The sequence below is a fragment of the Heliangelus exortis genome, chromosome 20, assembly GCF_036169615.1.
Source record: "Heliangelus exortis chromosome 20, bHelExo1.hap1, whole genome shotgun sequence".
NCBI classification, from domain to species: domain Eukaryota; kingdom Metazoa; phylum Chordata; class Aves; order Apodiformes; family Trochilidae; genus Heliangelus; species Heliangelus exortis.
The window spans coordinates 1,204,058-1,224,301 of NC_092441.1; the positions used below are offsets into that span (position 1 = coordinate 1,204,058).

At 65.9% G+C, this 20,244-nt stretch overlaps 5 protein-coding genes across 6 annotated transcripts; 2 read left to right on the forward strand and 3 right to left on the reverse strand.

Moving 5' to 3' along the window:
- Nucleotides 1–112: 112 nt before the first annotated feature.
- Nucleotides 113–2,015, forward strand: TSPAN10 (tetraspanin 10). The gene is made up of 3 exons (XM_071763845.1): nucleotides 113–241; nucleotides 514–1,118; nucleotides 1,618–2,015. Exons 1-3 carry the CDS (start codon nucleotides 185–187, stop codon nucleotides 1,922–1,924), a joined length of 969 nt encoding a protein of 322 aa, XP_071619946.1. The 5' UTR covers nucleotides 113–184; the 3' UTR covers nucleotides 1,925–2,015.
- Nucleotides 2,016–2,109: 94 nt separating this feature from the next.
- On the reverse strand, nucleotides 2,110–5,568 carry LOC139805439 (uncharacterized). The gene is made up of 6 exons (XM_071763848.1): nucleotides 5,463–5,568; nucleotides 4,774–5,003; nucleotides 3,324–3,418; nucleotides 2,519–2,726; nucleotides 2,376–2,416; nucleotides 2,110–2,283 (listed from the first exon to the last, which is right to left on the reverse strand). Exons 1-6 carry the CDS (start codon nucleotides 5,562–5,564, stop codon nucleotides 2,207–2,209), a joined length of 753 nt encoding a protein of 250 aa, XP_071619949.1. The 5' UTR covers nucleotides 5,565–5,568; the 3' UTR covers nucleotides 2,110–2,206.
- Nucleotides 5,569–5,647: 79 nt separating this feature from the next.
- Nucleotides 5,648–7,748, forward strand: CCDC137 (coiled-coil domain containing 137). Of its 2 annotated transcripts, XM_071763846.1 has the most exons (6): nucleotides 5,648–5,848; nucleotides 6,076–6,203; nucleotides 6,291–6,501; nucleotides 6,774–6,856; nucleotides 6,937–7,016; nucleotides 7,169–7,746. In XM_071763846.1, the coding sequence occupies exons 1-6, from the start codon at nucleotides 5,682–5,684 to the stop codon at nucleotides 7,373–7,375; spliced, it is 876 nt and encodes a 291-aa protein (XP_071619947.1). In that variant the 5' UTR covers nucleotides 5,648–5,681; the 3' UTR covers nucleotides 7,376–7,746. The 2 variants fall into 2 exon arrangements, with proteins under 2 accessions (XP_071619947.1, XP_071619948.1); XM_071763847.1 differs by lacking the exon at nucleotides 6,291–6,501 and having other exon boundaries at nucleotides 6,076–6,267; nucleotides 7,169–7,748.
- A 1,547-nt stretch (nucleotides 7,749–9,295) lies between these two features.
- On the reverse strand, nucleotides 9,296–14,044 carry GPRC5C (G protein-coupled receptor class C group 5 member C). The gene is made up of 5 exons (XM_071763844.1): nucleotides 13,652–14,044; nucleotides 11,533–12,595; nucleotides 10,920–11,008; nucleotides 10,251–10,397; nucleotides 9,296–10,078 (listed from the first exon to the last, which is right to left on the reverse strand). Exons 1-5 carry the CDS (start codon nucleotides 13,958–13,960, stop codon nucleotides 10,046–10,048), a joined length of 1,641 nt encoding a protein of 546 aa, XP_071619945.1. The 5' UTR covers nucleotides 13,961–14,044; the 3' UTR covers nucleotides 9,296–10,045.
- A 3,086-nt stretch (nucleotides 14,045–17,130) lies between these two features.
- On the reverse strand, nucleotides 17,131–18,927 carry GPR142 (G protein-coupled receptor 142). Its single transcript, XM_071764197.1, has 2 exons — nucleotides 18,686–18,927; nucleotides 17,131–18,217 (listed from the first exon to the last, which is right to left on the reverse strand). Exons 1-2 carry the CDS (start codon nucleotides 18,819–18,821, stop codon nucleotides 17,358–17,360), a joined length of 996 nt encoding a protein of 331 aa, XP_071620298.1. The 5' UTR covers nucleotides 18,822–18,927; the 3' UTR covers nucleotides 17,131–17,357.
- Nucleotides 18,928–20,244: the final 1,317 nt, after the last annotated feature.

Sequence of the window (20,244 nt, forward strand, 5' to 3'; positions counted from 1 at the left end):
GGTCCCCCTGAACCCCCCCCCCCATTGAACCCTCCTGGCTGATTCTGCTAATGGGGTGGGGGGCGTGTGGGGGCTGCAGTGGGGCCGAGCAGGATCGGGCCCATGTGGGGGGGGCTGGGAGCTGCAGCTTTATTTAAGCGTCAGGCACAGCCCCTCACATGATGGCAGCGTGACCGGCAGCAGGATGGCGCTGAGCCCAGCACAGCTCTGCCACGGGGAGACCACCCGCCTCCTGCCCCAGGTAACCCCGGGACCCCCCCCGGCACCCCCGGCCCCTGCCAGGGTCCTGGCACCATGCAGCTCCCCCCCCATCCCTGGGGGGTTTGATTCCGGGGGTCCCGGGCAAGGGCTCTAGGAGAGCCCCCATCTCCCCCTGTGATGGGCTGGGTGAGTGTGGGGGTGGGGGTCTTGCAGAGGAGGGGGGCCAATGGCTCCTGGGGCAACCTCAAGATGAGGGGGGCAACTCTGGGGGGGCTGCCCCACCCGCTGCCACCCCCAAATCTGTCCTTGCAGGCCCCCAGGCTGCTGGAGCCACCCTACTCCAATGGTGGTGGTGATGATGATGATGATGATGATGGTGGTGGTGATGGTGGGGACGCCCTGGCCAAGCAGGACCCCAAGGAGTGGTGCTCCAACCCCCTTAAAATGGGGACCTTCAGCCAGTGCATCCGCTACCTCTCCTTCCTCTGGAACCTCGTCTTCCTCCTGATGGGAATGCTGGTCCTGGCTACCGGGGTGTGGGGCTTGGTGGCCAAGGGCTGGCTGCGTGGGGACAGCTTGGTCCCGCTGGGCTCCGACCCCATGCTGCTCCTCCTGCTCCTGGGGACGGGCACCAGCACCCTCTCCATGGCGGGCTGCATGGGGGCCCTGCGCCCCAGCCCCTGCCTCCTCCGCTTCTTCCTGGGGGCCATGGGGGCCCTGGTCGGGGTGGAGGTGCTGGGGGGGCTGGTGCTGGTGCTGGTGTCCCGGCAGTGGCTGCGGGATGGCCTGAGGGACACCCTCCTGCTCTGCCTCCTGCACTACCAGGAGGAGCCCGACCTCCGCTTCATGGTGGACGAGGTGCAGCGGGGGCTGAGCTGCTGCGGCCTCGGCTCCTACCGCGACTGGGAGGTCAACCAGTGAGTCAGGGGCACTGGGGACCAGAATGGGTGGGGTTGGAGGGACCTTAGAGCCCCCCCAGTGCCACCCCTGCCATGGTCAGGGACCCCTCCCACAGCCCAGGGTGCTCCAAGCCCCATCCAACCTTCAACACTGCCAGGGATGGGGCAGCCACAGCTTCTGGGGGCAACCAGGGGCTCAGCTCCCTCATAGCAAAGAATTTCTCCCCATAATCTAACCTCAATCTTCCCTCTTCAGTTCAAAGCCTTTTCCCCTCATCCCATCCCTCCAGGCCCTTGTTCCAAGCCCCTCCCCATCTTTCCTGGAGTCTCTGGAAGGTGCTCTAAGGTCTCCCCATTGCAGCCTTCTCTTCTCCAGCCTGAACACCCCCAATTCTCACCCTGGCTCCAGAGCTGCTCCAGCACCTCCATGCCCACCCCTGGCCTCACTCCAACATATTCCCTGGGATACATCCGGAGGGTGCCTGGTGCCTGACCTGACCCTTTTTCTGTCCCTCAGGTATTTCAACTGCAGCTCCCCAGGGGTGCAGGCGTGCGGTGTCCCGGCCTCCTGCTGCTTGGACCCCCTGCAGAACGGGACCATCACCAACTCCCAGTGTGGCTTCGGTGTCCTGAGGCTGGGGGACGTGGCTGCCAGCACCGTCGTGCACCTGGGGGGCTGCATGGCCCCGATGGGGGGGTGGCTGCGTGTCCAGGGCGGCGCCATCGCCACCGCCGTGGCTGTCCTGGTGCTGCTGGAGGCCACGGGCATGCTGATGGCACTGAAGGTGTTGGGGGACATCACACCCACCAGGGTGTGGGATTGAGCGTGTGCTGGCTGTCACCCAGGACGGGGACACCTCAGCCAATGGGGACATCTGGGATCCAACCCCAAATAAACCTCACCTGAAGCCTGAACCCCATCCTGCTCCTCTCCATCCTGGAGACCTCTCCATCCCCCACCCCAGTCCTCTTCATCCACCCCAGACCACACCACCAGCCTCCCGTGCTCCTTAAGGGTTTTAATGAACATTTTTCCAGGCTGAGCCCCTCTGTGTGGCCGGGGCAGACTCTGGGGGGGCAGGTGGCTGCTGGTGGCCGTGCTGTCCCTAGATGATGCCATACTGAGCCAGCTCGTGCAGCTCCAGGTGGCTGAAGGCTTCCCAGGGACAGATGACAGTGATGTCTGGGGAGAGCAGAGAAGCTGTGTCAGCCTCACACCCCCCACCCCAATCCCTGCTGCCCACCCACAGCCAGGGGGACCCAGGACCCCCGTACCTGTTCCCAGCCCTTCCATGCCTGGGATGTCATCACCAAATCTGCAAGGAGAGAGATTGTCTGTCCTGTCCCCAGCCAGCACCCACACCCCCAGGCTGGCACCCAGAGTCCTGCCGAGGCTCCTGGGGCTCTCCCCTACTCACCCCTGCACCCCCTTTTTGGGGGGTTTGCTTTTGAACTGCCTCGTCTGCCTCTGCTTGAACTTGGGGGGTCCTTTCCGAGGGGTGGCGGGTCCCCCGGTCACCCTGGTGGCTGATTTGATCTCCAGCTTGGAGTGGGGCTCCAGGCTCATGGCTGTGCCGGGGGTGGCAGCCAAACCCTGCAGCTCTGCCACGGGAGGGCTCCTCACCCCTGGTGGAGGAGAGATGGGGGGGTACCACTGGTTTCCCACACCCCCCACCACCACCCACCTCCCACCCCCTCCTTCCCCAGGGCCCCTTGAGCCCCCTCCCCGTGCCTTTGACTTCTCAGCACAGCTCAGAGCCCACTTAATCCCCTCACTCCCAAAACCAGGAGAGGTGTCCTGGGGGGCTGTTCTTCCATCCCTAGCTGATGTTCCCCCCCCGGGAGTCCCCTGCCATGGCTGAGCTGCCTGTGCCACAGTGGGATGGCACTGGTGTGGCTGTGGTGTCCCTTGGGGGGGTGGGCACATGGGGCTACAGACCCCCTGGCATCCACACCATGGAGCAAAGGGTGACAGGCGAGGGGGACACCCCCAGGCAGCTCCATCCCCCCCCCCAAAAGGCACAGCAGCCACACCAAGGTGCCACAGAGCATCACCACGGGGGTTCAACCTCCCTCTGCACCCCAGCACTGAGCACGGACCCCAGTTTGGGGAGACCCCACCCCCAGGGAGGGCATCAGGCTCCTGCCCACACCAGTGCCAAGCCCTGGTACCACCGGGACCGGGTCCCATCCCACAGATGGAGCAGACCCCCCCCAACTTACACAGCTGCTGTGCTGCTCCACAGGAGACCCCTCTGTCCCGGTGTCCCCCGTCCTGGAGACTCTCTGGGTGGCTTTTAGGGGAGAGCAGATTTATCCTGCACAGGGGTAATAGGATTATTGATGTCCCTTCTTCTGGAAGGGGTCATCTGCTGTCCTTCCCCCCATGGTGGGAGGCGGGGGGGCTGGATTAGTGCTGCTGGCACTGGTGGTGTCAGGGGGGACATTAAATAACCTGTGGGGGAGGACTCAGTGGGGCTGAGGGTGTCTTGGGGCAAAATTTGGGTGAAGAGGGTTTGGGCAGCCCCTGCCCCACAGCCCTTATGAGGGGGGTATCACTCCAAAGCTCCCCTTAATCCCAACACTAAAGCAATTACAAAAAAGGAATAATCTGGGTACACTTTAATTGAACGCCAGCCCCTGCCACTAATTGCAATTAGTTGGACTCCAATAAATAGGATTACAGGGATCTGGGAGCGTTTTCTCCTGCAGCCAGCAGAACTGGCCACTTCTCCAGCCAAGAGCGGGGCCCTGGGGTGTTAATTGCTGGTTCCAGCTTGGGGTTCATTAGCAAGTTCTGCTCAAGGACCCCACGGTGGAGTCTGGAGGGCTCCTGATGGCCCAGAGCTGGGTGGGATGGAGGGGAGAACCCACAGGGCCACATTTATGGGGTTGTAAGATGGAGGCAAAGGAAAGGGAAAAGGAAAAGGCACCGTGAAGATCCCCTGGGCAGGCTGTGACCCTGGTGACAATGTCCTTGCCAAGCCCCACGTGCTCCGTGTGGCACACTGCCCAGGGCAGGGGCCAGCAGCCCCCCGAACCCCCCCACCTGCCAGCCCTTCACACAGAGAAGCTCCTAAGAGGCTTATGGTGCTGGCGGGAGGGAGGGGGGTCCCCAGTCACCTGGTCACAGCCAACACGCTTAAAATCCAACTGGGGAACACAAGGACGACACAAGAGCACAGGGTGTGGGGGGGTTAAGGCTGGGGGGGCTGCTCCAGCCTGCCCTGGGATGGGATTTTCCATCCTGAGGGAGGAGAGTTTGGCTCCTGGGAAATCCAGGGCTGAGGACAAGCGTGAGCCTGACCCCAAGGGCAGGGTCCCTGGGCACTACCTGAGTGAAACACACGTGGGACAGCGTGCAGGATGCCACGCAGGTCCCTGGTGGGGGGGCTGGGACCCTCCCTGGGACCCTCCCCCCTCCCCAGAGCTGAACACAGAGAAATAAATAGTTTAAATAAGCCAAGTCCAGAGCCCACCATCCAGCCTGGAGCTGAGGTTTTCCCCCGCTGGTTTCCTGGGGGCTGGGAAGGGGGATCAGTCCTTCTTGGTGCGCAGTCTGATCTCCATCCTGAGGATCATTTTCAGGTTCTCATCCTCCACGTGCTGCTCCACAGCCTCCAGCACCCGCTGCCCCCCGTCCCGGCACTGCTCCAGCACCTCCTCCACGTACCCCACCCACACACAGTTGGGGCAGCCGGTCCCACAGCAGTGGGTGGGCGGGGGGGGCAGCGGGGGGACCCCCTCCTGGGGAGCACCCGTCCCTTCCTCGCTCTGTGGGGTGTCCGAGGTGCCGCCGGCCTTTCCCGGGGTGTCGGAAAGTTCCCGAAGGATGGAGATGGTGGTGGGGTTGGGGTGCGGGGGGGACACCCTCCTGTGGATGCTGACACTGTCCGGGGGGTCCTGGGAACCGTGACCCTGTGCTGAAGTGGGGCTGGGGGGAACAGGGGGACACACGCCCCCAACCCATCCCCCAGCCAGAGGACACCCCCAGAGCCCATTTCCCACCCCCCATCACCACAGCCCCAGCAGCACCCCCTGCCCCCCCATCCCAGCACCCCCAGACCCACTCAACCCCCCCACACCCCTCTATCCCCCCAAGGACCCCACTGACCCCCCCTCAGACCCTTCTTATCTCATCCCCACCCCTCCCTTGTGTCCCACACCCCCCTCAGCACCCCCAACCCACCCCCCCAGACCCCAAATCTCATCCCCAGGGCCTCCCCTACTCCCCTCAGACCCCCCCCTTCGAGTCCCCCCCCATCTCCCCCCGTCCCCCCTCTATCCGCACACCCCCTGAGCCCCCCGCCTCATCCCCAGGACCCCCCAGGACCCCCTGGTCCCCCCACGTCCCCCCCTCACCCCCCGGCGCGTCCCCGCCAGCCCCCGCGCCCCCCGCAGCCACATCCCGACCGCAGCGTCCCGGGGGAGCGGCAGCTCCCGCAGCCAATAGCAGCGCGGCATGCTGGGATGTGAGGGCGTGGCTTAAAAATATGAGCCAATGGGGAGTGAGGGGCGGGGTCAGAGCGACAGGAGGCGGAGGAAACCGGAAGTGGCGGCCACGTGGGGAGCGGCGGAGCCATGGGACGGGGACCGGGAACGGGACGGGGGCTGGGAACGGGACCGGGACCGGGCCGGGGAAAAGGACCGGGACAGAAACCGGGAGAGGGACAGAGACAACGGCAGGGACCGGGTCAGGGACCAGGACAGGGACCGGGACCGGGACCGGCCGCCCTGCGCCGCGGCAGGTCAGTGCCCGGGAGATGCGCTCGGTACCGGCCGTGACTCGCTCCCGGTCTGGGGTCTGAACTCACAGGGCATCATCCCAGGTCCCTGTGTCCCTTCTTGCCCCTGTCTCGGTGGCCGGGTCGCTGTGTCCCTCTACTCCCACATCCCTCTCCCGATTCCCGGTGTCGCGCCGTGCCCGGGTCCCGCTGCTTCGGGGTGGTTCTGACACCGGGTTGGTTCCGCCCAGGAGACCGAAGCCGGACAACATGAAGCCCAAGCATCCCGAGGAGCAGGAGATTCCCTTCCGCCTGCGGGAGCTCATCAAGAGCCGCGAGGCCATGAAGCGTCCCGGCCCCGGGAAGAAGGAGGTGGCAGGTGGGACATCCTGCAGCGGGACATCCCGCTCCCCCGGGGCACGTCCCAGATTGTCACCGCTGCAGTAATGTCACCTGTCTCTCCTAGAGAAGAAGCAGCAGCCCAAGTCCCGGGGCCCCAAGGCGCAGGGAGACATCCCCGTGCCCAAGTTCAGGAGGGGGAAGGGGGAATCGGAGCGCTCCTACGTCTACCGCATGGAGCAGGAGGTGCAGCGAGTCCTGTTCCTCACCAAGAACCAGCTGCAGAGGGAGCCTGAGAAGGAGGAGGTGGCACCAGAGAAGTCCAAGAGAAAAAAAGAGTGAGAGCAAGGCCCCTGTGATGGCACCGGCTCAGCCCGTGTCCCGGTCCGGTTCTGGGCACGGGGTGGGTGTTCTGCCAGTGCCACAGAGCGGGTCCATCAGCAACAGGGATGGGGGGTGGAGGGATGGGGGGCTGCTCAACACAAATCTCTAGGACTGGAGACGTGGTCCTGCTGGGCTGGAGCTGGGGGGGGGCACAAGTTTTGGGGTAGGAACTCCCTCACCCACTGCCTGTCTGGTCCTGAGCCTTGGCCACAACGTGGTGCTTCAGGTTTCAGAATAAGAAGCTGGAGAAAGCTCGGAGGAAGAAGGAGGAGAAGAAAGAGGACATGCTGGAGAAGAGCCTGCTCCAAGGTGGGTCTGGCACCCTGCCTCCTGCCCTGGTGTGTCCCAGGGGCTCCTGCTCAGTGCTGGCACCTGCTTCTCTCCCGTAGACACGGTGGCGTTTGGTGAAGTGGTGACACAGCCCCCCACCATCACCTCACGGCCACGGGGCCGGGGTCCTGCTGAGCAGGTGAGCTCTGGGGGGTGATGCCACCTGCCCCTGCTTTGTGGCCTTGGGTACCTGCACGTCAGGGCTGAACCCAGGCCTCGTCCTCCTGGTGACACCTCCTCACAGCCCTGTCCTGGCTTTTCCCACCTCCTGGATCCCCTGTCTGCCTGCAGGCTGGACGGAAGCAGCTCCTCCTGACATCTCACCTGGGACACAGCCCGGTGTCCCCAGCAGCACCCGTGTCCATGGCTCGCCAGCGCATCGTGGAGGAGGAGAGAGCCCGTGTGATCCAGGCCTACAGGGACATCCAGAGGCACAAACAGCAGCAGCAGGAGCTGGCACGGGACAGGGGCCGGGCTGGACGCAGGGTGCCCCGCTGAGCCCTGGGCTGCCCTGGTGCCAGTGAAGGGTGCAGGGAGCACGGGGACCCAGGACTCGAGGGGGATGCTTGGCCTGACCCAACTTTTCTGTTGCCGAGCTTGGGGCACCCCGTGGACTCGGTGCCAGAGCTGGGACCCCCGCAGTGCCACAAACCATGGGCTTGGCACCAGAGCCAGGGCCCCCGTGGAGCCACAGACTGGGACCCCCATGGTGTCACAGACTGAGACCCCCATGGAGCCATGGGCTGAGACCCCTGTGGTGTCACGGACTGAGACCCCCATGGAGCCATGGGCTGAGACCCCCGTGGTGTCACGGACTGAGACCCTCATGGTGCCATGGACCTGCTTGGAGTAAAAGTGGCTCAGAGTGCTGATGGCATGAGCAGGTTTGTGCCTCCCTGAGCTGCACGGTGCCGGGCAGGGACCCTGTTGTGCTGGGTGACATGCCAGCAGATGGCAGTCCCAGCCTGCAGCGGGCACCTTGTCACTGTCACTCGCTGAGTGCTGGCTTTGGCAGGGCTCTGGTTGGGGACAGGGTCCTGGAGGGAAATGCCAGAGCCTGGGTGTGTCTGCTTTGGCTCCCAGCCTGGTTAAAGGCAAGTGAGCCAAGCCCTGGGGACACGGAGCATCCCTGGTGACATGGGAGCATCCTCTGAGCCTCAGCTTCACCGTGTCATGTTCCTGTCCTCACTGCTTGGGCACGCTGCATGATCCTGCAGCCACGCTCACCCTGCCCTCAGTGTCACCACCAGCCCGGTGCTGCCCACATCCCTGGGGTCACAGTGCCCACGGTGCCACCAAGGGCGGTACCACAGCCCCGTCACGGCACCCGCACTCACCCCGCACCATCCATCCCTCCCCGGGGAGGGGCCCGGGGCTGCTGCCGGCACGGCACCTCCGGTGGGGCTGGCGTGGCAGCTTCACCTGTGCCGGACAAAGGCCGCGCTGTTCGGTGGCCCCGGAGCACAAAGCTGAGCCTGTTGGAGCGGGGCCGGAGCGGCGCTGCGGCTGCCGGTGGGATCCCCGCCTTCCGGAGGGGCTGGGGCCAGCTTCGGGGAGCAGAGTGGCTCCAGTGTCCCCTGCCAGAGCGGGGAGGGGACGGTCTCTGCAGGTTTTTTTTGTGGGTGACTTGGCCAACCCCAGGGCTGCCACCTCCTTCCTCGCACACCGAGGAGGCAGAGCTTGGGGACACCGCCCAAAGCAGCCCCTGCCACCCCGTACCGTGCGGTGACAGCGTCCCCAGCGACCTCGGGTACCTGGTGCTGCGTGGAGACGTCCTCGCTGCCAGTGGCACCGGGTAAACACGGGTGATGCAGCACAGCCCCGGGGGACACGGCTGGGTCCTGCTGCCAACAGCCAGCTCCCCGTGTCCCCGTGTCCCCGCAGCCAGGAGCGTGGCACGTGCCCGGCCAGGACACGGCTTGTGCATCCCTCGTGTGGACACCACGGCCGTCAGCTGGGCTCAAGGAGACAGGGTCACCCTCCCGTCCCCACGGAGCCATTTCAGGCCCTGAATAATTCAGGGCGCTGCCGGCCGCAGGCTTCCTGCCCGCAGGAGGAATCATCACGGCAGCAGGAGCAGGAGAAACCACCTCCGACCTTGGCACGTCCTCTGTGCCACGTCCTGCCAGGCAGCCCATCTGCCCGCGGGCTGCCGGTCCCGCTGCTGGCACTGCCAGGGCTGCCGGTCCCATCTGTGTGCCTGGCCCTGCCACACGTAGCCCAGCGGGGGGACGGGGCTGGGGGATGCCGAGGGTCCTGCCCTGAGCCCCCTTCCCCCTTTCTCCCTGCTGCTTCCCAGGAGGGGGATGTGGGGCTGAGCCCGCTGGCAGAAGTTCTTGGCTGCGGTGGGGCCAGGGCTGAGGGAGCAGCTGGTGGCACGGCTGGGAGCCCCCTCCCCATCATGGGCTGCCCACAGCGTAGGAAAAGAACCACCTTTATTGGGTCTGACCTGAAAAAAAGGGGGAAGAGGAAAAACGATGGGGAAAGCCACGAGGAGGGCAGGGGGTCCAGCTCCCTCCCTGCTCCCTGCAGGGACCCCCGAGCCCCAAAGAGGGGGAAGGCACCGAGAATGCAGCTGGAGCTGTGGGGGGCCAGGCCCCCAGCCCCAGCAAGGCACTGATTCCCCCAGGACCCTGAGCAGCCCTCCCTTCCCCCCAGCGGGGAAACTGAGGCACAGCAGGAGCCAGGGCTGGGGAGAGCTTTGTGTCACCTTGCGCCCTGTGGCAGGACAGTGCCAGCTCAGTTTGGGACCTGCAATGTCCCCAGGGCTGGTGAGGGTCAGCGTGGAATGGGGGCTCGGTGCCGGGGGAGCCCTGGGCAGGAGTCCCCCTGCTCCTCGGCTTCTTGGTGGTGGGTGGTCCCTGCCCCAGAGGGGACGGGGTCTCCGTGTGTCACAACAGCAGCGAGGGGACAACTCAGGGTGGCCCCATGGGAGCTGGTCCTGGCGGCAGGGACAGCAGCAGGGACACAGGTCCGGGCAGAGCCGGCAGCTTGTGGGTGCCATGGCCAGGTAGGACGGGACAATGGCTCTGGGATCACATCGGGTGTCCCCTGTGCAGGAACCGGCTCTGGCTGCCGGACGGGCTGGGATGGACCTTGGTGGGGTGGGATGAGGCTTGGAGAGACCTCTGGAGTGGGACGGTGGGGCCACGGCTGTGCCCAGGGGCTTCACCACCGGTTCCTGCTGTACGGGGACTGCACCTGTGGGCAGAGCAGGACAGTGCTGGGGTGGCACGGTGGTGGCACAGGCTGGCAGACCCGGCTCTGTCACCGGCACATGCAGCCACGCTCACCCCTGGGCAGAGCCATCCCTGTGCCCATCCTCCTGTGGTGGGGACAGACTTTGCCCCCCCCCCGTTGCACATTAACCCACCTGGCAGCCCCGGCTGTCCCGCGGGGTGCTGGCGTGCCGGGACTGTGCCGTGAAGGCGTCCTCAGCTCGCAGGGTGGAGCTGGTGCTGCCGGCTGCCGGGCTGCCGGTGGAGGCACGGGGCAGGATCACATCGTAGGGACCTTCAGTCTGTGGGGAAAGACATGGGGTGGGGGCTGGAGCAGCACCCCCAGCCCTGAAGCATCCCAGGGGAGACCTCAGAGCACCTTCCAGAGACTCCAGGAAAGCTGGGGAGGGACTTGGGACATGGAGGGGTGGGATGAGGGGAATGGCTTTGAACTGAAGAGGGAAGATTTAGGTTAAATCTTGGGGAGAAATTCTTTGCCATCAGGGTGCTGAGCCCCTGGTTCCCAGGGTGCCCCCAGAAGCTGTGGCTGCCCCATCCCTGGCAGTGTTAAAGGTTGGATGGGGCTTGGAGCACCCTGGGCTGTGGGAGGGGTCCCTGACCATGGCAGGGGTGGCACTGGGGGAGCTTTAAGGTCCCTCCAACCCAAACCAGTCTGAAAGGTGAGGGGTGACACGCCAGGATCACAGCATCCCTTGGGACATTGGGATAAGGGGAGCCCTCCCAAAAGCCCCCATCCCAGCAGCTCCAGTTACAAACCCATCATCCATCACGCAGGATGTGGCTCGTGCTGGCATCACCCTCACCTTTTGCATCAGAGCCATCTCAGTGGGCTGGTAGACACTGGTCAGCAGTTGCCCGTTGTAGCCACTGTATGGGGACACTGGTTTCTTGGCTGCAGACACAGGGGACAGTGAAAAGAGGGCAGGGGGACCTCACAGCCCCACCCCACCAGGGAGCTGCTCCTCATTAGCAGGTTTAATGAGCGTGACTCAGCACCTGGTAGCTCTGCACCTTTCCTGGGGGACGGGAGGGCTGTCCCCAAGCTTTGTGTCACCCCGCTCCTGGCACAGCCCGGGTTTGTTATTGTAGGGTCTCTCGGGAGCACTCACCCTGCCCCGGGGGGCTGCAGGCACCCGGTGCCACCGGGGCAGCTCACACCACCCCACGTTATTGCAGGGTCTCGGGTGCCTGGGGTGGCAGCCGGGAGCTGCCAGCACCCCGTGCTGGGGAGGGAGGGAGGGAGGGAGCACCCCCGCGGCTGCCCAGCTCAGCCCCAACTGGTAGACCCAGACCAGCAAGTTTTTTTTTTGGGGAGCCACAACAACGTCAGGCGTCGATCCCGGGCGGGTCGTGGGCAGATGTCTCGCCACCTGCCCTGCTGAGCCCCGGTGCCCACCCGCCAGCCCCGGCGCTCACCGAAGGAGGGCTCGTCCATGGAGAAGGCTTTGTTCTCCACGAACATGCTCTGGGACTTCTGCTCCTTGAGGATGGTCTCGTAGCCCACCCCCCGGGTGGGGTAGATATCGTCCTCGAAGGCCTGCTCGGGGCTCCGCCGCGTCACGTGCGTCACCTCGGGGATGACGTAGAGGAGGAGGAAGGTGCAGGCGTTGGAGACCAGCGCGACGGCCAGCGTGGGGTCATCCCAGCCGGGCTTCTCCCCCACGCGCCGGTTGCCATAGAGGTACATGGCCGTCCACGCCACCCAGATGGCCACGGAGAGGCCGGTGGTGGCCAGGATGAAGGCGCCGTGCTTGCGCCAGCGGCCGTAGCGGCCGCAGAGGACGGGCCAGGCGGTGCCGAAGGAGGCCACCAGCAGGAACATGACGTAGATGAGCGCCATGACGAAGTCGGCGTCCTCCAGCTGGCAAGGGTCCGTGGGGCTGCCCTCCCGCCGCGCCACCGTGATGATGAGCCACTCGGCGTTGATGATGACCTCCACCAAGGCGAGGAGCAGGGCCACCACCAGCGTCACCCAACCCCGCGGGCCCCGGTTCCTCCGTGCCAAGAAGTTGAGGGCCACGGCATGAGCCAGCAGGCAGGAGAAGCAGATGCCGAAGAGGACACCGAAGAGGAAGCGGCGGGAGGTGCAGGTGGAGAAATCCGGCCCCACGATGAAGTCAAATGTCAGGCAGAAGAGCCCGAAGGTGCCCAGAAGAAAGACGACCTGCGTAGCCACCAGGCTTTTCTTCTGGGGGTCCTGCACGAAGGGCAGGCTGGCCACCAGGACGATGGTGAGCACGAAGCTGGTCACCACACCGAGGCTGGCCACGGCCTCCAGCACGATGCCCCATGCTGCTGAGAGGTCGCAGAGGTTGTAGTAGAGGGAGGAGAGGTCCTTGCCACAGCCCGAGGGAGGGGTCCCCTGGCCACCAGCTGTGGGGAGCAGGGCCAGCAGCAGCAGGAAGGTGGCCACTGGTGGCAGTGCTGCAGCACCCATCCTGCACCGCCGGGCAGGCGCCGAGCAGGGCGTCCAGGGACCCTGTGGGGCAGAGGGGAGGTTGGGAGGATCTGTCACCAGGGCTCAGGACATCGCTGCCCGTGGTCTCCAGCTCAGCATTGCTCCCACCACGCCACGGGGAGCAACGGGGTCCTGGGGAGCCCCATCTGTGCCAGCTCAGCCGAGCCCAAAGCAGCCCTGGATGGGAGCAGGTGGACACACATCCCCCATCAGTTCCTTGCCAGGCAGCCGGGGGGGCTCAGCCCCTCTGCACCCCACACCCCCCTCCTGCCGTGGGATTTCTAGGAGCTCCAAATGATCCCTTCCTCTGGTGCCAGGAGCAGCACTGTGCCCACTGGCTTCCCCGGGAACACTGAGCACAAGCAGGGCTGGATTGTCCCCTCGGCTTGTCCCCGCGTGCCAGAGCGTTCCTCTTTCCACTTCTCCTGTCCCACTTCCCTCCCGTGGCTCCGGGCACTGACCCAGCGCAGGTCCCGTGTCCGGCACTGCCAGCCGCTGGCACGCAGGCAACCGCACGGGGGTCCCTGTCCCCATTCCTGGAGCCCCGGGGAGTACAGGATGGGCACAAGGGAACAGAGGCAGTGGGGAAGCTGCTGCCCCACTGCTGGGGGACACACACACCCAGCAAGGGACCCTCAGCAAGGTGACCCCGGGATGGAGCGCCTGGGACCCCTCGCTCCCCTGCAGCCCGGGGCTCTGCTCCTGGATGTGTACAGGGACCCCCAGCACCGCGCTGGGACCGAGCCCCCCGCCCGCCTGTCGTCCCGGCTCCACCGCGCCCACTCTCCCCAAACCCCCGGACGGTTCCCCTCGCAATCCCGGACGGTTCCTCCGCACACCCGACCGGTAGCGACCCGGTCTCCCTGCACCCTAAGCCGGTTCCCCCTGTCCCTCCCAGCCGGTACCGACCCGGTTCTCCGTCGCTCCCGGAGCCAAACTTAGACAGAGCCGTCCCCAACCCTCCGTCCGCGGGGGCGAACGGCTCCGGCTCCCGACCCGTTTCCGTTCCGGTTCCCAGTACCCCCCAGAGCTCGGTTCCCCCCCTCCCTCCCTCTCTCTCTCCCCAGCACCTCTCACCGGCTCCAGCGCCCGGTGCCCGTTGCCCGCCCGCTCCGCCGTGCCGCACCGGTGAGGCTGCCCCGGTCCCGCCGCACCGTGCGCCTGCCCGGCCCGGCCCCTCCCCGAGGTGCGGCTCTGGACGGGGAGCGCTTGGGGCCGGCCGGGACCTGCCTCCCGCCGTGGGCGGGGGCACAAAACCGGGCCGAGGTCCCGCTGCGGGCGGGGGTCCTTATCCCGGGGCACGGGGGAGGAACTGAGAAGGGGGAGAAGGGGCGGGAGCAGAGCCCAGGCTGAGGGGGTTGGGTCAGCAGGGAAGCACCTGGGCATCAGTGCAATGAGTCTGTGGGGTCTCAGCACGGAGGAGCTGGGTCAGCCCGGAGGTGCTGGAGGGGATCGGGGTGAGCAATGGAGCGGGGGCCAAGTCGGGAAGGCATCACCCCCAAGGGCCCTTGCACCCACCTCCTCTGGGTGCTGGGCCAGCGGGTGGGCTCCTGGGTGGGTTTTCAGGTGGGAGTCGGGAGCAGGGCCGGGCCTGTGAGGATACAGCAGCTCCCACTGGAGAGCCCCGCGGCGCAGAGCCGGAGGGGCCTCTCAGAGGAATGTCAGCTGACAGCTTAGCCAGAGCCCTTGGCAGGGCACAGGGCACCAGAAAAGCCCTTTCCGTGGGGGGCCGGGGGGTCAGGGCAGCTCCCACCGGGGACAGCGAGCAGGGCTGGGTGGTCCCTGTCCAGGGGGGATGGGCATGAGCACCCCAGGGATGGCCATGGCCACCCCACAGTCACCCCATCCCTGGAGCTTGGGGTGGGGGATGAGCCCCCGGAGGCTCGGGGTGCCCTGGGGAAGCCGGGGTGCTGCCAGCCCCGGGGGAGGTTTCCAGGCAGGCGCTGCTATTTTGGGAGGGTGAAGCAAGAGGGTGAAGGATGCAGACGAAAGTTCAGTTCGCCTCCGGCGGGTCCTCCCTCAGCCTGGGCAGGGATAAAAACAAAACCGAGGGGAAACCGAGGCAGAGCCGGAGCCGGCAGCACCCACAGCACCAGCACCGGAGTCCCCGGGGAGGAGCCGGCGTGCCCGGGCTGGGTGCTGCCACCTTCCTAAAGAGCGTTTGGCTTCGGGATGGTGTTTGGGGACGACCCCGTCCCTCCCTGCCAGGGCACGTGTACACGCGTGTGCTCTCGCACGGGCGATGAGGACGGAGGCCTCCTGTGCCTCAGTTTCCCCAGGGGAGCTGGGGTTCAGCCTCGCGAGGCCCGGCAGTAACCCCAGCTCACCGGGAAAGGCTCAGCCTTGGATAAGCAGTGCCGGGAACACGGGCTGCCTGCCCTGCCACCCCCGCACCGGCGCCGACCCCGGCCCGGGCCTCGGTGAGGCCGCGCTGCATGCGGCTTCCTGCCGGCTGCTTCCTTCCGCCGCGCCGGGCCGGCGGGTTTCCCGGCTGCTGACTCAGCGTGAGCCCCCCCCACGACCCCCACACCCGCCGTGGGGTTGCTGGCAGGCGTCCATCCCCCCCTCGAGGCTGCCCCGTGGCCGCACCTCTTTCAACCCTCACTTCGCCCCCGCTGCCAGTGGTTCCCTCCCCCCATTCCCACGGGGACCCTCTTGGCTTTCCATCCCTTCCTTGTGGACCCCTGGTTTTTTTTGTAGGTCCTACAGAAACGCCCCTACAGAAACGGGGGGAGGTGTCTGGGGGCAGGTTGGGTGTGATGCCACCATGTGCCGGTTCCGTGCAGGGACCAACCGAGGGCTGCGAGGGACCTGCTGCCCTTTGTCCCCTCCTGAGGCCGCGTGCCGGGGATGCTGGTGCCTAGCACAGCCCTTTTGGCGAGGGCAGAGCCCGGTCCTGGTGCCATGGTGGGACCAGGCAGATCCTTCCAGCACAGCACTGGCAGTGAGGAGCTGGCACAGCACCAGGACCTGGGCCAGGCTTCCTCACTGGCTCCTACCAAAAACATCACCATGATGGGTGCATTTTTTCCAGGCTTACCTTTCCTCTGGAGCCGCAGGGCTGGGTGGCTGGCACGGCTGGGTGGCTGGCACGGCTGGCACGATGTCACGATGATGGCACGGCCAACTTGAGCCCCGGCACCGTGGCGGTTCTGCTCAGCCAGCCGCCGAGGCTCACCTCGGCAAGGCCACTGCCGTACCTGGAGCCGGGGGAGGGGAGGGAGGGGACGTACCTGGGGGCCCCCCTCGCCCTCCCAGCTGCCTCCCCGCTCAGGCCGGGAACCGGGAGCTGTTTTCCACCCGAGCCGGTTCTGTCCAGCCCGGAGCCCCTCGCCGCCGGCGGACGCGGTCAGCACATTTCCACCTCCTTCTCCAAGTAAATAACCGCCGGTTGGGAAGGGGGGGGCACGGACCGACCCGGCCTGCCGCAAGCCTTGCCCGGGCTCCTGCCAAATGCTGCCTGTGCTGGCCAAGCCCCCTGGCCCGTGGCCCCTCCAACCCCAGCGAAGGGCCCCAGGGTGGGATCCGGCGCTGGAAGCCCCCCGGCTTGGGGTGCCCGCCGGGCGGGAGGCTCTGCCTGGGTTAATATCTAATCTCTTCCCGGTCTCGCTCTCCTCACATGCCAGAATTAATGGAGCGAGCACCTCCCAGGTACCACCCGCCCGGGGTTTAACCCTCTCACCGGGAGGACGGGCAGAGCCGGATCCTGCCCGGTGTAACACGGCAGCGCCGGGGGGGCTGTCCCTGCGGGGGTCCCGGTTGTGCGGCGGGTGGGTGGGCACATACCGGTGCTGGGGTGGGTCAGCCCCATGTGGTGGGTGGGGGGGTCGAGACCCATCCCACAAGCACTCGGGAGAACTGTGCCCCATCCCAGCCAAGGCTCGGTGGGGTGAGCAGAAAGGGGGTCTCTGCCCCCCGCCCCCAGCCCCCTCAATGCCTTGGACATCTCCTGCCCCCCGGGCACCGCCTTGCCCTGTCCCCGGGGAGCTGGAGGGGAAAAGCTGGTCTGCTGTAGGGAATTATGCCCTTAGGGATCTTAGGGGGGAATTAGGGTGGGCAGGGCTGGTGAGGAGGAGGGGCGCTGGGGGTGTCAGCTCCGCAGGGCGTCCCGTCCCTGCCCTCTGGTGGCAGCTGGGGGCCCGCAGGCTGGCACGGCACAGCCGCTGGTCCAGCCTCACACCAGCTTGGCACTGGTGTTACTGGGAGGGCAGCACTTGTGCTGTGGGCATCCTGAGCCCCGTCCCTTGCAGCTGGGGGGAGATGCTGCACCCTCTCGCTGCTGGGGTGCACCGGGGGCACCTGCAGCCTTGCAGGGTGACTCTCCTGGGATGTCCTGGGTGTCTCTGGGGCTGGGGAAATGGGTAAGAGCTGGGTCCTGCAGAGCCCAGAGCTGGGGTCTCACCTCGTGCTCTGGCTGGGGGTGCTGGACCCCAGGATTGCTCCCTCCCAGTACCCCCTCCAGACTCGGTGGATAGAGCCAAGAGCTTGGGGCTGGGGGTACTGGTGCAGGGTGTCCCTGCCCCAGAGATGGATCCAGGCAGACTTTTGGTCTTAGCACACCAGTTTATGCAGGATGATGGTCCCACCAGCAATCAGCACTTGCCATGCCTTGGCCAGGGCCCACAGGAGCCCTCCTGCTCCTGTCCCCTGGCTGCAGGGGTTCCGAGGTGGGTGGGTAGGTGGGTGTCAGGGGGGCAGCATCCCCAGGGCAGGGTCCCGGGTGATGCTGTGGGGCTGAGTGGGTGCTAGGACCTTTGGCTGGGTGCTTCTCTGCAGCCGTGGCTCAGAGGGCTGTGCCTGCCAGCAGCTCCAGTGGTTTCAGGGGTAAGGGGGTGCTGATGGGTGGGGGGCTGTGCCAGAGGTGGGTCCGGAGCACCTCAGCCACCGTGCATCGGAAGGTGTGGCTGACGAAGCAATAGAGGAAGAAGTTGAGGGTGGTGTTGAGCATGGCCACCATGTTGGCGATGTCCAAAGCCAGATGGACGCGCCAGTCCCTCCTGACCGAGGCCACGTAGAGGTGGCAGATCATGACAATGGTCCGGGGAGCCCAGAGCACAATGAAGACGGTGGTGACAGCCAGCAGCAGGGCCGTGGTCTTGGCCAGGCGGGGTCGGCCGCCCCCCGAGCCCCTCTGCCGCTTCAGCTTGCAGATGATGATGGAGTTGGTGGCCAGGAAGATGCTGCAGGGCAAGAAGTAGATGGTGACACAATGCAGCCACTTGAGCACCTTGTCCAGGGCGGTGGGGGGGTCGGTGTCACGCCACAAGTCCAGCCACCAGTAGAAGGGGATGCCCGTGGCCAGAGCCAGGGCGAAGACGGCCGCGATGATCCTGCGGGTGCGCCGGGGGTAGGAGAGGGCCCGGTACCGCAGCGGGTGGCACAGGGCCACGTATCGGTCCACGGTCAGCAGGACAGTGACCCAGATGGAAGCGTGGTTGGCCGTGAACTCCAGCACGTTGACGGTGTGGATGAAGGCGCTGGGCACTGCCCGGGCCAGGATGGCTGTCTGCAGGATGAAACCCACAAAGATGATGAAGACCTGGGTGAGGATGTCGGAGGTGGTCAGGGCCAGCAGGTACCAGTACGATGACTTCTTGGTCCTCGTGGCCAGGCGAGACAGGGCCACAGCAGTCAGGACATTCACTGGAGGGAGGGGAACGATATGAAGTGGTGACACCCCAGGGATCAACCCCTGTCCCCACAGCACCCAGGTGTGTCCAGGTTGTCCCAGGGCCGCAGGGTGAGCGGCCGCAGACCTCAGCTGAGGATACAGCTATAAATATCCCAGGGCAGTGGGGATTTGCTGAGCTGATTAATCTCTTCTGTGTGTCATCCCGAGCAATGCAAATACCATCTGTCCCTGCTGTGTGGCACCTGCCCTGTGGGGCTGGGCTTGACAGCCAGGGCTGCTGAGGGGGCATCCTGAGGCCAGGAGAAGCAGAGGGGCAGCCTGGTGTCCCCCACCCCTGAGGACTCTCCTTTTCATCTCCAAAAGCTCCAGAACAGGGATGGGAGCTGGAGAGCACATCCTGGGCTGAGGGTGCACAGCTCACTACCTTCTGCAGGGGCTCAGCACCCTCCCGAGCAGCCCCCCTGTCCTGTCCCCCTCACCTGGCAGCCCCAGCCCCAGCAGGACGCTGTAATACACGACGGGGAAGACCCCCACCAGGCAGGGCGACCGCTCCAGCTCCGGCAGTGTCACCTTCCCAGGCCACGCCACCGCTGTGCTGTTGGGCACCGGGACCATCGCCTTGAAGGACAAAGGACGCAGGACCCAGCCCCTGGAGGCACAACTGGGGTGAGGGTCGCGGCAGTAGAGGGTGGTCCTGGTACTGGAGATGCACCTGGTTTGTCCCCCTGGCTCCGCTTATCACCTTGAAGAAAAACGGGTTAAAACACTGGTTTTGTGTGGGTGCCGGGGGGTGGGGCCCGGGACCCAGCAGTAGCCGGGAGGACCCAGAGGTGCTGGGCGGGGAGGGTGGTCCCAGAGGTACCGGGGGTGTCCCAGCGGTGCCAAGGGGCTCGGCCATCTCCAGGCTGCCAGCCGGGTGCTTTGCCAGCTCCTCAGATAGGTTCACATGAGGCAGGAGCTCTGCCCGCACCCCGCGCCCGGATCGGGCCCACGTCGCTCCCGACCATTCATAAACCCGGCGGCACCGCCCCCTTCCCGAGAGCCGCGCTCCTATTGGCTAGAAAGAATCAGTATTCAGCCAATCAGAGAGGCGTCCTCCAGGGACGGGTGAGCAAACCTGAGCTCTGCGTTCTGATTGGTCACAATCCCCCCCCAAAATTAGCATCTCCCTCTGAGGGGTGCAGGGGGCGTCTTGAGCCCAGAGAGTGAAGGAGGGGTCCGCAGCCGGGGGGAAGAGCAAGGTGGGGGTGTCCTAATCCATAGGGGGTGCTCAGTCCCCGGATGCCGTGGATGTCTTCAGCCTGGGAGCATGAGGGGCGTGCAGGGCAGGGTCCTGAGCCCCGGTGGGGGTGCGGAGGGGGTCTTCAGCCCCGGGAGAGGCTGTAGATTGCAGGGGGAGGTCCTCAGCCCGGGACTGGGGGGGTACTGAGCACCAGTCCAGTCCCAGTCCGATCCTGGACCCCAGGGACCCCTAATTGGCCCAGTCCCAGTTATCGCAGATCCCTGACAGCCCCAAGGATGGAGATGTGAGGGGTCCCACTGCCCCCTCCCACCCGGCCACATCTGCCCCCCCAGCAGTGCCCGCAGTGGGGGGCCTGGAACCACGAAGGTTGCAGGACGCTGAGCAGAGCCCCGGGCTGGGGGTGTGAGGGACACACACACACATGCGCAGGGGGGATGCCAATTAGCAGCAAATAAGATCTGGTTAATTAGGGGGGACTGGGCTAGGCAGCAGTGCCCGCAGTGGGGGGCCTGGAACCACGAAGGTTGCAGGACGCTGAGCAGAGCCCCGGGCTGGGGGTGTGAGGGACACACACACACATGCGCAGGGGGGATGCCAATTAGCAGCAAATAAGATCTGGTTAATTAGGGGGGACTGGGCTAGGCCCTTCATGCCCCCCAGGGTACAGGGACTTCGATCGCAGCAGCGGGACCGCGTTAACCCTTTCCCAGCCCGGACCTCACTTGCTCTGCAGTGGGGTCGGCTCCGCTCCGGCCCCTCTCTGCTCCCCCCAACCTGCGGTCCCGCTCCCCAAGT

Bases quoted from the DNA above. Each gene is read 5' to 3' on its own strand.
- TSPAN10 (XM_071763845.1), top strand. From the start codon at position 185: ATGGCGCTGAGCCCAGCACAGCTCTGCCACGGGGAGACCACCCGCCTC. The intron at 242-513 runs GTAACCCCGGGA...CTGTCCTTGCAG, and splicing joins CCACCCGCCTCCTGCCCCAG to GCCCCCAGGCTGCTGGAGCC. The intron at 1,119-1,617 runs GTGAGTCAGGGG...TCTGTCCCTCAG, and splicing joins CGCGACTGGGAGGTCAACCA to GTATTTCAACTGCAGCTCCC.
- LOC139805439 (XM_071763848.1), bottom strand. From the start codon at position 5,564: ATGCCGCGCTGCTATTGGCTGCGGGAGCTGCCGCTCCCCCGGGACGCT. The intron at 3,419-4,773 runs GTACGTGGAGGA...ACCCCTGTGCAG, and splicing joins CCCAACTGTGTGTGGGTGGG to GATAAATCTGCTCTCCCCTA. The intron at 2,727-3,323 runs GTAAGTTGGGGG...CTCCTCCACCAG, and splicing joins TGGAGCAGCACAGCAGCTGT to GGGTGAGGAGCCCTCCCGTG.
- CCDC137 (XM_071763846.1), top strand. From the start codon at position 5,682: ATGGGACGGGGACCGGGAACGGGACGGGGGCTGGGAACGGGACCGGGA. The intron at 6,502-6,773 runs GTGAGAGCAAGG...GTGGTGCTTCAG, and splicing joins AAGTCCAAGAGAAAAAAAGA to GTTTCAGAATAAGAAGCTGG. The intron at 6,857-6,936 runs GTGGGTCTGGCA...TCTCTCCCGTAG, and splicing joins GGAGAAGAGCCTGCTCCAAG to ACACGGTGGCGTTTGGTGAA.
- GPRC5C (XM_071763844.1), bottom strand. From the start codon at position 13,960: ATGCCCAGGTGCTTCCCTGCTGACCCAACCCCCTCAGCCTGGGCTCTG. The intron at 12,596-13,651 runs GTGAGAGGTGCT...TCTGCCCCACAG, and splicing joins GGCACCGGGCGCTGGAGCCG to GGTCCCTGGACGCCCTGCTC. The intron at 10,079-10,250 runs GTGGGTTAATGT...CTCTGCCCACAG, and splicing joins GGGACAGCCGGGGCTGCCAG to GTGCAGTCCCCGTACAGCAG.
- GPR142 (XM_071764197.1), bottom strand. From the start codon at position 18,821: ATGGTCCCGGTGCCCAACAGCACAGCGGTGGCGTGGCCTGGGAAGGTG. The intron at 18,218-18,685 runs GTGAGGGGGACA...CCCTCCCTCCAG, and splicing joins GCTGGGGCTGGGGCTGCCAG to TGAATGTCCTGACTGCTGTG.